General features: G+C 39.7%; 1 protein-coding gene across 4 annotated transcripts in view; it reads right to left on the bottom strand.

Moving 5' to 3' along the window:
• Positions 1-15,799, bottom strand: part of trip12 (thyroid hormone receptor interactor 12) — a 44,424-nt gene that overhangs the window by 24,895 nt on the left and 3,730 nt on the right. For 3 of the 4 annotated variants that reach the window (XM_065265114.1, XM_065265117.1, XM_065265115.1), the window contains exons 2-7: positions 9,372-9,518; positions 8,577-8,702; positions 7,534-8,426; positions 1,836-1,941; positions 1,526-1,662; positions 1,305-1,388 (exon numbers count right to left, since the gene is read on the bottom strand). In XM_065265114.1, coding sequence (XP_065121186.1) covers positions 1,305-1,388; positions 1,526-1,662; positions 1,836-1,941; positions 7,534-8,426; positions 8,577-8,702; positions 9,372-9,469 — 1,444 coding nt within the window. In that variant the 5' untranslated portion in view covers positions 9,470-9,518. The remainder of the gene's footprint in view (positions 1-1,304; positions 1,389-1,525; positions 1,663-1,835; positions 1,942-7,533; positions 8,427-8,576; positions 8,703-9,371; positions 9,519-15,799) is intronic. The other variant, XM_065265118.1, reaches the window with a different exon arrangement.

Here is a 15,799-nt window from a genome sequence, read left to right as displayed (position 1 = left end):
ATTTAGAAATCATAAGAGGTGCCTGCACATGCAACACAATGCTAGGGTGTCGAGTGTGGCTCCCAGTGCAATGGCATGCAGTTGCAAGGGCATTCTGGCTGTTGTTAGGTTGTTTCTGGGGTGCTGTTAGGCAATGAAATGATCCCTAGTTATGGTTTGGGTCAAAAACACCACTAACAAAAATAAACAACACCCTTTTTAAAAAGATTATGGCGCTTTTCCATTGTATAGTACCCTACAGGTTGGGTCAGGTCACCTTTTAGGGGTACATATGTAGTACCACCACGGTTAGGGTTCCAAGCGAGCTGAGCTGATACATAAACGTGACATGAAAACACTGTAGATCACTGATTGGTCGAGAGAATAGTTATTACCAGCGTCATCACTTAACGCAAGATTAGCTTAACCTTCGTGCTTGCGCTGCCTCGAGCAAACCTATTGTGATCTGTGCTTTGCTGTAAGTTCACAAACTCCTTTTAGCGGTGAAAAACATCAACAGGCTGAGAATCAGGAACACCATACCAGTGTTTTCCTTGCAGTTTGTGGCGGCACAACCGAGGCAGGCACGTCCGCATATGTGCACGGCATTTTTGCAACATAGCGGAGCGCAATGACTGATGCCATGGGTGTTTGAGGCAGAGGTATAGTGATAAACGCAATGTGCAAACATCTGTTTGTGGTGGTCAATTCTGATTTTGTGGCGGACTGAGAAAAATGAAATGAATGCATGGGAAACACTGCATTCCAACGATGCTTGCTCCGACTTTTGTATGATGAGACGCCTATAATCCCTCCCACTCAATGGAAAAGCTAACCAAGCCAAAGTAAGTTGAGCTGACACAACCTGACCCGTGGGGTGCTATGCAATAGAAAAGCACCATTATACAAACTTATATCACGGGGCTGTTGAATGCTTTATTCTGATTGGCAGATAAATGTTTCATGAGTGTTGATTATTTGTCTGTAAAGCGCACACCTAACCTTTAAAATGTCTTAAAAATAGGCACCAGAGCCATTTTTGTGGTAACCGTGGTATAAGGGACTCCGATCCTTTGAATTATTTGAAAATAATGCCCACCCACGGTGTCCGCTTTGCGTCGTGCCACATTACCACCTTGGGTGTGCATTATTTTCAAATAATTCAACGGCCCGTCGTCAATTATTCCTTACTTGGTGTATTAATATAAAAATCTGGCTTATCTGCAATCATACACAACAAAACAACCCCCCCAACCCCCCCCCCCCCCCAATTTTTTAGCAAGTACTTTAAATCTGTGATTAAATCAAAGCAAAAGCAAACATGCCTTGCAGCCTTCCCATTTCTGAGTCATCTGATTCGCTCTCTCCAGAGGTGGTCATGCCCACCGCTCCAGCCACTGAGCTAGAAGCTGCACAGCAAAAGACAAAAAGGGAAAATGAAGCGTGTAAAAGAGCAAGTTTCCATAGGCATGAATGTATCGGGGAATAGTCATGGTGTTTATAGTTGTACGTGCATATATGCAATATCAGGCAGCAGCTCCCTTACCTGACGCTCCTTGAGGCGTCTCCTCTGTGCGCGCGGCTGACGAATTGGCCCCGTCCTGGTTGTTGTCGGAGTCGGCCATTTTCTCCTGTCGGCGAGCTTCGGCTGCTCCGCGCTTGCCCAGGCCTGAGCCTCGCCGACTAGAGAAGGCAATCAAAAAGGACAGTGTTATGCTTGTAGATTAGGGTTGGACCGATACCAAAATTTTGGCTTTGGTAGGGTACCAGAATATAGTATCATTGTATTGAATATGTACCATTAGCACCGCAACCCTGTAATAGAAGTCTATATGCATATATGAGCGGCTCAGTACCTGGTGCTGGCGCAAGAGCCCGTGGTCTTCTGCCGTGTGCTCCTCCTAAAGCTGGGGAGCTCTGCTGGGGGAGACTCACTACGCTTCTTAGTGGACTTCCTCAAACCTAGGGAAAGAATGACAGTGAAAGTAGAAAGAGTTGCTTTCACACTGAGTCCAATCAGTCATCACACGACAGAGAGCAGTACTTTATTTGAAATTTTTATGTTCAAGTAGGATGTTAAAAGTAGAAGGTATAACTAAGTTGCCAGACTGACAGCATGACGATGATGTGCAAGAAAGTTATACATTTTAAATGACCTTTATTTCATTTTCTGTATTGATATTAATCAATGGATCAGCCTTTGAACAGACTTAAGCAGTGCATTACTGCTCACCTACATTAAGAAAGTTGACTAGAACATTAAATCAGGCCAGTAATGCTGGCTAACTTATGTACAATCAATGACATTGAAACAAACACTGGTTTTACTATTTAATTACTCCTAATGTCAGTATTGTTGATATGAAAACCACCATTAATTTCAGTGATGAATCATCAAACAAGGAGATTTTCTAAGTGACTGACCGCTAAAATCATTTAAGACTCATTTTTGTCTCATAACACAAAACAAATATAGATTTTGCTGGATGTCTTAGTACAACGCTGGTTCTTGGGTCAATGACAAAACAAACAAAAACCCCAACAACTTATTTTTTTTCTTTTAAAAATGCATGTAATGAATATTTTTGAATCAGGAGAAATGTGTTTAGAAAGTTTTGTTTATTGAACACTGTTTCAGTACATTTTAATGATTTTTTACGCTATTTTTGATATCCAAATTCAAAAAATTTGATTATTAAAAATATTTAATTTCTAGCAGTTACACGCTTTGACTTTCTGGTTGCACCACCTGACCTTTCCAATGCATTTACATTTAACAGACTTCTACTTGGAAGCAGGTATTAGCTTTTGCCTGTTATATTAAATTCACAAATATATATTTTTAAATACAATTAAAATGTGTATTATAAAATTATATTTCTTTTTTGGTTTTACATAGGTTGTACCACCTGACATACCCATTACATTAAAGCAGCTATTTTTTTCAAAATTCTTACAAACTTTTCATTCAGCAATAAAGATGGATGATTTTCTATCATATTTACGGTTTATACTTGTTATTGTCTTAATAAATAGCCAATGGTACTACCTTGACATTCGAGAACATTTAAACTGCTGGACAAAAGTTTTTCAATTATCCTAACATCCCAGCAACTGCTGATACTTGTGAAATTTGTTTATAAGAAAGGTTTCCAACATAAAATAATGTAAAAAATAAAGTATCTAATTTTGAATATTTAATATTGGCATTATTCTGACAGTGATATTTCTGAATAAACTACTCCTTTAATATGTTATGGAAATGAGAAAATGCCTGGAAAAGGCGTTTCATTTACACTTGCACAAATCGGCTATAACAACACCTAAAACAATTAGGGATGCACCGATACTGGTATCGGCCTCGATACCACATTTTCTAAAGTACTCGTTAAAAGTCCCCCAATACATGGAATTGATACCACGGTCTGAGAAATGTCTATGTTTGAGCGGCGTGTAAGGGGTTAATGCCTCGTGTTGTCCAAAGAGTCAGAGTTTACAACAAACTGAAAAACTAGTCCTTTGTTTTTTTTGTTAAATTATTTGACTAAAGCCATTACCTGTAAATTTAAATCATGTTTTTATTAAGTACTCGGTATCGGCAAGTACAGAAATGCAAGTACTCGTACTCGTATTCCAAAAAAGTGGTATCGGTGCATCCCTAAAAACAATAATGTTCAATGAACTCAAATTATTTTGCAAAGCACTCATTTTAAATATAATTAGACCAATCAACAAAACACAAGTCTATGTAGTGCAGCTCCACTGTGTACAAATAGCAACAACTCCCTTAAACACAATACTAAACACCAAATAGAAACATCCACCAGACTCTTATCAGGAAAATAAAGACAACTATAAATATGACATACACAATAGGAGAAGCGGATATTAAAATATAACCAACACCATCATTTGGCTATGACTTTTGACTACTGTCCATAACGAAAACATTTACTTGAGCACGATCTTTGAGGACCCATTGACCTACCCAACACATATGGAGTCTGTTGCCACAGAAACCAGCATATACTGCACGTCATCGCACTAGCAGGTAAATCACATCATACATCTTGCATTTAACAACATCAGTTTCTCAACAACTAATGGCAGAACAAAGACCTGAAACACCAGGGTCAGAAATTAACTATTCCATTAAAGGGAAATATTAGCATATTTTAGCTTTTTATATGTTTTAATGCTTTTCATAATTACCTTACTAAATGTTAATGGGTTGTTTTATGACAAATACCTTAATTAAATCAATTAATTCAACAAAATCTATTATAAAAGCAAATGTTTATGTGAAGCACATGTATTTGCAGACGCATCTGATTGGCGGTTACATGCTCAGCAAACACGTCTGTGATTGGTTGTAAGGCACAGGACCGCAAAAACATGTAAAGAAATCTTTGATGGATCATGGATTGATCTAAAAGTGTAATGCTATAATCAACAATTGCAATTTTGCTTAAAAGTAGGTATGGGCGGTATGACCAAAAATCCATTATAAGGAATGAGTCTTATCATCACAGTAACAGTATATATAAAAAGTTGCAGAATTTGCCACTCACTATAGCTTTTAACTAAATGCTCAGCACAATTTTAAAATATGGGCTAGTTAAAGTAAGTGTTACAGTGAAAATATCTACAAGTTAAAGTAAGTGTTACAGTTAAAGTATCCAGAAGTTAACAACTGATTAAGTCTTAATAGACTTAATTTAGTTTTAAATCCTTTATTCATTTTATAGACCATTGAAGCTGTAGTATGCATTGTATTTTGTATTTATGCATACACTACGTTAAAAATAGGTAATATGCAAAATGAACGGGTATAAATATATGCACAAACCTGTATATGAGAGACGGATGTCTAGATACAGATATTATAAATATGACAGGTGCTATGAGGTGATGACCATGGAGTCTGTTTTAAGGTCTTGACGCTCTTTTATTTCATTAGACCTTAACGGTTGCGTCTCTTTTTTTTTCTGATCAAAGATGTTTGTACTATGAGCAAATGGTGCATCAAACTGCATCGCTCCAGCAGTGCATGTGTCACTGATACAAAAACATTTGTCTAAGCTCGCTTAAAGTTCAGAAAACGTTTGTGTCCGAGAAGTGCTTGCGTTATTTGGCGATTCAGCTCCTTGCATGCGCCTCGATCTCCGCACGCAAGACATCTGCGGCATGAGCACAGAGAAAGCGAGCAAGAGACCCACAGTGGATTCACTGGCGCTTATTATGAAATTACTTGTTCATTTGTTATTTCTCCATCAAACTCAGTGAAACATGAGGGAGTGACGTGTTAACCACACCTACATTTTGCGGAAGGCACGCAATAGAAAAATCGTTTACGTCTGACATTTTATTTATATACTATTTTATGGAAGTCGCAATGCATTAAAACTGAATTGCTCACTTTAAAATCAATAAAGGCTCTCTAAACCAGCTCAGCCTGCTCTAAATAACTGTAACAGACTGCCAAGTTTTCTGCATGGTGCCACAGATATATATACGGTATGGCAAAGCTTTACTAGTTGACAAGTTTTTTCGTTCATGTACATTTACGCCATTCGGCAGATGTGACTTACAGTGCATTCAAGCTATAGTATATATCTCATGTGTGTGTTCCCTTGGATTTGAACCCATGACCTTTGGCTGCTAAAGCACTACTTTACAAAATGAGCTACATGAACAGAATTGTTCATGTCGCTCAGCTGTACGGACCATATAAAGCAAGAAAAAAAGACAAAACGTTTAAAAGACCTATGACAGCACTTTCCCTGTAAAGACAGATGAATCACAACAGCTCCAGTCTGGTGGTCAAACCTTAACAGCGAGGGTCTATTCTGGGCAATGCACTGCCCCCTGCCTCTGTCCATTTGCCCTACTGTGACTCTTCACATTAGAGGTCTTTCTTCCATAACTAATACAGTCTGACCATTCTTAACCAAGGTAAACACTTCCAGCTAGCTTGGTCAGAATGCTTAAGTCGATCAAAATCAAATCATTCAATCAGTGTCAATCTTAAACATCTAACCAACTCGATTCCACATATGCCAGCGTTCTGACCCAACTTTGGGCATTCTCAAACCCCTAAACTATGCCAGGCTCATCCGCACAGCAAACAAACTACACCAAAAGCCCTTCCTACCTTCACATACATCCAGCCAGGACTCTTGTCCATACAATACTGTAAGGCAGAGGCGGGCTGGTATTTTTAGCCTTGGACACTGGCACTGTACTAGTTTGAAACCTGAGCCAGCTCCCCCTGCCTTGACCAGAGCATAAACCCGTCCACTATTACTGAGGCTAGAAACAGACTGAAGATGGGTCAGAAAATGATCAGTTTGTGCCATTACAGAAGAGAGCCTCTCAAACCGCCCAAGCTATTAACCTTCAGGTTCAAGGACAGCCGAAATGATTGTAGTGAAAAACCACCCATTTATAACACCCATGAAGGTTTAATCGAATGAATCTACCATAATAAACCTAAATGTTTATTATTAAGCATTACATTTTGTATAAGAGTTGGGTATCTGGAACCGGTTCCAAACTTCAAAGAACTGGGAATTCGATAGGATGTGCGCATTTCGAATTCGTATAGCAATTGCTCACTTGTTTCAGTCACTCTCGCACAGGAAACAGCTGTACCCATTTTACAGTTGTACCTATCTGCCAGGACCTGTGACAACAACCTTATCTCATTGAGCACATGCGCAGTTTATTACAATCGGCACTAGGACCTCAGCAAATGTTTAAAAGTTTGGTCAAACTTTCTGAAGAAAGATGATAACATTGCCAAAGCAATCAGACTCTAAAATTATGAAACATTTGCTGCAACACAAGCCGCGAGTCCTGATACAACACACCAGATACAGCCAATATTAGCAATTGATTAGTCTTGCATAGCCCTACTAAAGGTTTGGTAACCATTGCAGCTTTGAATGGCCAATAGGCCACATGACATACACGTCAAGCAACCAATTACGTTTCGCTTTGTAACGGGTTATGTTTAGGGGCTTGGAAATGTTGCCACAATAACAGACGTGTGCAACCTTCATAAACAAACATTTCTAAAGTGTATAAGAACCACAGCAAACATGTTCAAATACATGCAGTGTTATTCGTCATTGATGAAGTATATTGTCACCGATGTAAACAAGACAGCTTTCTTCTTTGATCAGATGGCTTTGTGTTGTAAATATCTCAACATGCACATCTCCTAGAACTCCTGTATAATTTAACCAATCAGACGACGTTGAAATCTGCTGAAGTGTTTCCCAAAAAGTATTTGCTATCTTTTCTCTCCCAAACAATATTGGAACCAGAACGGAGAATTGATACGAACCGAATTCGATAAGAAGTGGCACTTCAGACTGGCATGCTAGGCTTGTTGCGCAGCACAGATCAATCGCCGTATGACATCAAACTATCGCAAGACAACTTAACAGTACTTCTGTAAAGGTACTACCTTTGTTTTGTAAAAGAGAATTTTTATGTAAATGAGAATTTCTTTAAAAACGAATACATAAATGATGGCATGACACTCACTTGCTAGTTTGGCCTGCAGTCCGGAGGGCCCAGGCTTGGAGGAGGTCTCAGCCTTGGCCGATCCTGGCAGGGACAGTTTGGGCTTTGGCAGGTTGACTTTGGAGTTAAAGCGGGACGTCCAGTCGAACTTGGAGGAGCCGGCCGCCTTGCTTTGCTCTTTATCTCGGCTGCTTCTGCGGGGAGAAGGGGAGGAGGCAGAGCGCGATCGTCGCGCTTTGCTCTGGTCCTTGCCCTGTTTTAGCCTGGCGCCCTGTGGGGCACAGCTGTTGGTGCCTGTGACGGCTGAGGAGGAGGAAGAAGAAGAGGACGAGGAAGAGGCAGAGGAAGAAGAGGAGTCAGTTACAGTGCTACACCCAGCTTTGGCTGAGGCGGCCGATTTGGACGCCAGCTTGGTGGGTTTGGCTGCCCGGCTGGCCTCGATGCGGGGTGGCAGGGGGCCTGCCGCGCTGGTTGAACTGGGGAGGGAGGAAGAGGATGATGATAACGAGGAGGCGTCTGCCTTCTTGCGCTTTTGAGAAGGGCTGCTGCTGCTAGGGCCCCCGCTGGGGCCAGGGTACAACGCGCTCTTCTTGCTCAAGGCTCTGCTGGACGTGCTGGGGGTCGGTTCAGTCGCTAACCTTCTCTTTTTAGACTTAGTGCCTGGAGCCTTCTTTTGCTCTGTAAGTTCGAGTGAGGCCGTGGGAGGCGTTTGCCCGCTGGATGCACTCTCCGAGGGGTGGTTGGACAACGCTTTGGGTCGCTTGGCCGCGCTGATGATGGGGTCTGAAGCGGAGCTGCGTTTAAGAGCTCGGGTGCTGCTGCCCTCCCGTCTCCCTTGCTGGCCTGAAGTCCCTGCTGCTTCTATGTCTGGATCTGGAATCGTATGTGAACTGGCGGATATAGAGAGACTGTTTCTGTAAAATACGAGAAAAAAGACTTCTGAAAATCAAAGACATATCAAACAACACAATGCTGTGCTTTTCTGATGCGAACTTAAAAACACACATCGTTCATTTGCGCATGTTCACCAAGACCCACACGCAATAGACGAGAAAAATGGATACCTTCGAGAGGCGTGGCCGCGGGCGGAGCCGGCGGCTGAGCTGGGCGGGGCTTTGGAAGCCTTAGAATTAGATCTTCTACTTTCAGGTGGGGAATTTGCTTTTTGGTTTACTTGCTCTGACTGCAACCTGGAGAGGTTGGAAATTCAACAGTAGAGAGCAGTGTGGGATGGGGAGTCAAAGAGGAACACCTCAAATTCAAGACTACACCAGCAGATCTACACTCAATGTTTTCCACCCACCAATCTTCCCAACAGAATAGGCTAGACATTTGTGCAGGTTAGGAGCATGATCCTGCGCTGGGCAGCTAAACTATTACTTACTGGAGGAATTCGTTATGCAGCATGGTTAATAGAGCTTTGATAAGAAAATGCAAATATAGCAAAGAGGACCAGACTTCAGATAAGAAAACATGGCACATACAATGCCAAATATCTGTGTATAATGGCACCAAGTACATTTCTGAGATTCCCCTCTTTATTCTTATGGGATGCTTCTTGTAATGAATCATACTAGCTCATGAGCTACTAGTCTCAGTGAGTCAGTCTAATGAATCTCTTGCTAAATCTATCAGATAGGTTACTCAATTAACATCTGACTCATTTACTAACTCAATGTTTATATGACATCACACAGTAAGAGATACATAAATGTGTGACATTTGTTAAATACAAGTGTTAACCATGTGGCAAATACAGCTCCTTGTGTCTCCGTAACACAACCAACCAAACAAATATAGAGCCAGGCTTTGAGCGACATTACTGTAAATTGTTTTAAGGTTTGACATTGCAAACTCACCTTCCAGCAAGTGCGTGGTCTAGTGGCTGGGCCGCGGCTGTGTTCCTCTGTGAACGGCGCAGTGACCCCCCTGGATTGGAATTAGGCCGGTTGGACATTGGCACCTCTCTCCTGAAGGGACATACCCTTTCTAGATACTACCATTCACTGGTAACAAGAGAGAAAATAAAGGAAGATTAGTTAAGTTGTTGGGTTCTATCCTATATTTACAGGTTTTTGTGAACTGCGAAGGACTCATTATTAGATTAAAATATGCATTTTGTGTCAGTAACTAATGAAGAACGGGATGAGGGAGAATGAGACCGCAAGCTAAGGGAGGGGCTCTATATTGCTTTTGCTTTTGGATGCAAAATAACCAATATAACAACACACAAACCTGACACAAAATACAGGTGTAAACGATGCGTATAACGCTTTGAGCTTGCCCAATTTCTAGGTAGAACAAATCATGCACAAAGTCTAACACGGCTCCACATTCCAACAGATCAATGACCTTACTCAAGTCTCATATTAATATATATCACACCACCAATGCACAAATGACGCATGAAGACACCCAGACAGTGATGTAGAAAGTGAGGGAAGATAATTTATACAATTGAAGTTTAAAAGAAAAAGACATACACAGAAAAACAACAAAGACTTCTACGCTAACCTGATCTGCATTGTGTGTCCATTTCTAGTTTAATGTATGATGCCATTAAGCTTGAGGCGATACTGACAGTGTTTTTGGTCTGCATTATAACACACGGTGAGATAAGACACATCCTGAGCATACACAGAGAATGGCCGCGGGGATGTCTTTGTGTCCTCCACAGTTCATTGCTAAAGAACAACAAGAAGCATCAATCACCAAGACACCACCGAGATGCACACTCCCAACGCACCTACATCCTGCTGTTTGTGTCTGATTAGATCATTATAAACTAAATGAAAGACTATGACAATAGGTGCCAATGCATTTTAACAGGGTCTGATGAGAACTGAGAATCAAGCTTCTGTGCTTGATCTAAACTAGGGATGCACCGATCCGATACTTACAATCGGAGACGATCCGGAACTTTTTCATCATTTTATTTTTGTCACCAATACTTGGTATTGAAGGATATTGCAGTTAATACCGTACAGCCCTAGTGTTAACATTCTTATTTGATTTGTTTTATTTCTAAAGCCTTGAAAAACAAACAAGGCATTAAATCAACTACACAAGGCTTTGCAAGGCTAACACAAGTCAATAATTGAAAGCCACCGTTTATATCTTAAAACATACCTCCCCTTATAATAAAAAATACTGAATCTTATTTGCAAATATAAGAGATTGATACAATTCAAGTATAGGATAAATGCAGGAAAACATCAAATATAGGTGATACTGGTTGTCAGCTGTATTGTATTTCTGTTAAAGGAAACACTGCATGTATATATCGCAATCCTATAATGCGTCAGGCTCAGTGGCTCAGGAAAGCAGAAATGGGAAAGGAATAGAGGCTAACCAGTAAATCAGGTTCACAGGAATCTAGACACACAGCCTAATCTAATGAATATTCTACTTTAATGCAAGAATGGCAGAAATGTTGCGGTTTTAGATTAACAACACAACATATTTAACTCTTGATTACATGCAAATGTACCTCATAAGTTAAAAGGCTTATGTGAAGTCTACATTTTGAGCTTTATAAGGGCCTGTCCTGCCTTCTACAAAACTCTGTCAATTTCTGTCACAATAAAATGCTATATTAGTCCAGTGTCAGGAAAAAAAACTTGTGACCTAGATATATAGACTCCTAGATATTTTTCTCTCAGGTCAGTAATGTCATGTTAAATATGGATGCTCTTGCCTCCAAAGCTATCCTCATTAGCATTACTTACAGCCATCTTAAAAACATTTATCATAGGGGGCAGCTTACATTTTTTCACAAATTCCGTTTTTTCCCCTTTTAATATCTTTGGATTTCATTTTGTTCTTTTTTCATTTTTTTTGATTCTGTAAATTGAATCATTCTAATTATGTAACTTATTTTACAATTTAAACAGTTTATTGATGGTTTGCATTAAAAAAAAATTCATAGTAAAAGTCAACATTGAAAATTTTCTACGTTTCCATGAATTTTCACACTATAGAGTAAATTCCGTTTTCATGTATCGATTCCGTCCCTGTTTTTCCTGCATCACAGAAATCATAGGGCCCCATATGCCCCAGAGTAAGACCTTGCTATCGTCAGCCTGTGAGACCAGACAGGTTTGAGGGAATATTAGTTTATGCGTTTAGTTTATGTATAGTTTACTCCTTCGTGTTTTTTTTTACTCATTTATCAAGCATTTAAAGGGGTCAGAGAATGAAAAACCATTTTTACCGTGTCTTTGTTGAATAATGGTAGTCTACCCACATTCACGAACATACAAAAAGTGCTAGACATGCTAAACATCTCAGTCTCATAGAAATTCCTCTTTTAGAAATGTCAGCCAGAAAACGGCCCAATCTGAAAAACTGATGCTTATGACATCACAGGCATCTCACTGCCCCTCCACTTTAAAATAATTTGCTAAATTTTTTGAGTGGCAGCAAAGTCAGCCAATCAGTAATGAGATTGCAAGTTAAGCCAGTACGGGGAGCCAAATAGGTGCAAAACCACTTGTTTAAAATCCCCCACCTTAATAGAGCTATCTGAGAGAGGTTTTTAGGAAGCTTCTAAGGCATTACAGACACAAACAAAAAAATGTTGTCTACATGTCACATCACAGAACAAGGATAAATACCCCGTTCAATCATTCTGTCACCTTTAATATCGTCTATCAGCACAACCCTAATCCTCATAGGACAAGAGCCTGAAACTCTAGTGTATTCATGACTTCTATTGTTCAGACACTTATGTGACAACTAGTAAACAAAATACAAAGTTAGACTAATGCATACCAGGGCAGCAAGATTTATCGAAATTACCAAAATACTGTAAACGGTTTATAATACAATATGTATATTGCAATGGTATGCAATAAGTGAATAACTTAATACTTAAAAAAGTTAGGTAATCTGAGTTTTAGGTAGAGACAAATAGCAGAGAGACTGGTGAGACGGTGTGTTTTTAAATATATTCTAATATTTTTTTTTTTTCCAAAATTTTGCACCACCATATCGCATACCGTATACTGCATAGTGCATAACATAGTAAGTTATTGGGAATCTCAATATCCAGTATTCTGTAGTCATATAAATGCCTGTTTCAATCAGTCATCTTGTTAAGTGGCTGGCACTGATTGCATGTGCTGCAAAGAAAAACGAATTGAATTAATTACTTTACCCCTCTCAAACCCAGCAGTATAAAGGTTACCCAACACGAAAAATTACAGAAAACTGCAACCTATCCTGAAGGCTATTGAGAAACTATATAAAGGGGAAGTAAAAGTAACCTTACCAATAAGAGAAATCAACTGTACTTACTAGTAGTGTCACGCCACGAAATTTCAGTGGTCGGTACCAATACCAGTAAAACTCAAAGTTGTTGGTACCAATTATGGTACCAAAGCAAAGCACAAAAACATGCCCATTAAACAAAACACTATTTCATTATTTAGGGTTAAATATTAATATAAAAATTATATAAAAGCATTGCCATTCTATATTTGTTTTACATTTATACATCAAGTACAAAATGTATTTGTTGCTGAAAGGTTTAAGCGGCTGTTGTCTGTGTGTGTTTGCTAGGGTCCTTCATGCTGATAAACATCATCCTCAATCTGCTGCTTTAAAAGACAAATACAATAAACTTCAGTAAGACAACTGGTGGAACATAGATGCATATACAACATTAAATGACTGACACAGGTGAATTATTCCGTTTTAAATAACAAAACTGAACTATTATATTACTAGATAAAATTATAGTACTAGATAGTTATATATATATAACTATATATATATTATTAGAAAAGACTACATAGATGTAAGTACCTAAAGATAAAAAAAAAGTTGCGATGCGCGATGACATTGTTTAATGTTGCGATGACGATGTGAGTTGCGATAAATGTTTTATATTTTTTCATGTTTTAGTGGCCATTCACATGTCGCTCATAAAAATGCGTGGAAAACGCTAGACACGTAGGTTATTGTCACATGACCTGCACGCTGCGCTTGTGTCATTCTGAAAAGTTAAAATGTTTTTGGAATACCTGGAAATTATATCGGAAATTGATGTATCGTTCAGCCCTAGTACGTACCTTAATTTTTAAGTCACAGTTCGGTTCAATTTTGCTAAAGTTAGGGAGAAGAAATGCGAAACATAAGAATTTTTTTAGTTTATAGAAAGTTTATTAGTAACAATTGTAAACATCTACAATTAAACAATAGCACGCGTGACAACAAACACTTCCATCTAGCATGCGTTTACACAGAAAAATAGTAAAAAAAAGAATGAAAAAAACGTAGCTAAACAAACTTGTGGTCTACCACTCAATATGTTCGTTGGGAACTTGGATTTGAAGTATCTTCCACACGTAAAACTAGGGCTGCACGATTTCGGAAATTTTTCCCATTGCGGTTATTGATGCTAATATTGCGATGTGCGATTGCGATTATAATAAATGGTATCATGAGTCAACTTGATGGGTTTTAAGCAAAATCCACACACAGTTTAGGGATAATGCTAAAATGTGTATTTGTAAAACTAGAAATGTTTTGGTATTGCCACGTGATGTAGTAACTGCTCAGTGTCAGTAATCCTAAATCCAAAATACCGCCATACAACAGACATAGAGTTTTTTTTTCAGCTACCATATCACTGTCAATCTCCTCTGCATCCATCTTTGCTCTGTTATTTCCGTGCTGCGCACACACAAGTAACAACGCACGCAACACACGTGCATGCCACACGTGCACTGCCTTTTTTGTTCATTTTTCTTTCTTTTTTTAAACAGCAAGAAAAATCATCAAACTGTTATCAGAAAGTTTGTGTTAACAAGTCCACACATTTATTTATTTAATATAATTGCAACATTTTGCTGTCATATAATTGCACAGGCTGACATCACGATTGCGATGCGATTAATTGTGCAGCACTACGTAAAACAAGACTTCCGTTGACTACTACTGATAAAGATTGCGTCCGTTACACTTGTGCACCTAACCGAAGTCCTTTACCAAGTTGGTTTGGTAAAAATGCATGTACAGTTAGACCCCATACCCATTTAAAACATTCTATTTATTAAAGCTATGGTCTACGATTTCAATGATTGTTCATTATTAATAACCTTGTTTAGATGCTGGTTATGGTTCTACAGTAAAATCCTAACAATATGAAGAGAAAAAAGAAAGAAAAAAATTAATTCACTCTATTGGGTGTACAGCGGCAGAGAACTTGACCAATGTAAGCTGTCCGGCCGGACAGCTTACTGTGGGTTCACACCAGCCGCGGAAGAGGTGGCAAAAACGCGCTATTCGCGCGTAGTTGGACGCTTGAACATTTGAGTTCACTCGCTTCATTCTCGCGTGAAAGCCGCGGATGAAAATTCTAGTCATTCGAGAAATTCACGCGGAAATCCGCGTCATGGGAGGGGCTTCTGCGACTCAGCGGAGACTACACCACTCCGCTCGCTTCCTGTAATCACATCACTACTACAGCAAGCTCCTGATTGGTTAACGCGGCGCGGAATTCCGCCAAAGTTCAGATTTTTGAACTCGCTCGTTCCGCGCCATCTGCGCCATGGCTAACGCGTGTACCGCGCCGCAGTATGCCTAATCGCGTGTTTGCATTGACTTAACATGTAAATCATCCGCGCTTGCCGCCTCTTCCGCGGCTGGTGTGAATGCACAGTTATATTGGTCGACTGCTCTTATCCAATCCCCGCTCCACTTGAAACACCACCTTGCGCTCGCGTCTCCACCCCACCCGCGACATGAAATTTCTGACAGTGTGTGGTAGCTAGCAAAGTAGCAACAGCTCACAAATGGAGAACAAAACAAACCGACAGCAGCAAGCGGCCCCTGCTTGAAAGAAAGAGCAAGTCTGTAGAAGAAAGAGCAGAGATAAAAACGGAGACTCAAACACCGGACTCAAAGTCGAATTAATATAGGGTCCGCCATTGACCGTTGAGGAAGCTTCAGGGAGATATGGGACTGAAAACCGACGCTGACACGGCAGATTTTTTGTTGAGCAGGAACGTATTTATTTATACTTTTATGGTGTGCGGTGTTACATAAATATCGTAATATCAGTCTGACAACATGCTCATGGCGGACGTTTTGTTGAGCAGGTACGCATTTATTTATACTTTTATGGTGTGAGGTGTTGCGTAAATATCTTTAGTCTGACAACATCTTCATGCTGCCGGTCGGCATTGGAATGATAGCCGTTTAGCATCGCGTATCACGGGTCAAATTATATTTATTAAAGTGCTTGAATTTCAATAGGCCTAGCGGGTTTCTGTTCGAGCCG

The sequence above is a fragment of the Paramisgurnus dabryanus genome, chromosome 9 (assembly GCF_030506205.2).
Source record: "Paramisgurnus dabryanus chromosome 9, PD_genome_1.1, whole genome shotgun sequence".
NCBI classification, from domain to species: Eukaryota; Metazoa; Chordata; class Actinopteri; order Cypriniformes; family Cobitidae; genus Paramisgurnus; species Paramisgurnus dabryanus.
The sequence above is the reverse complement of the archived record's forward strand: the minus strand, read 5'-3'. Positions and strand labels throughout refer to the sequence as shown.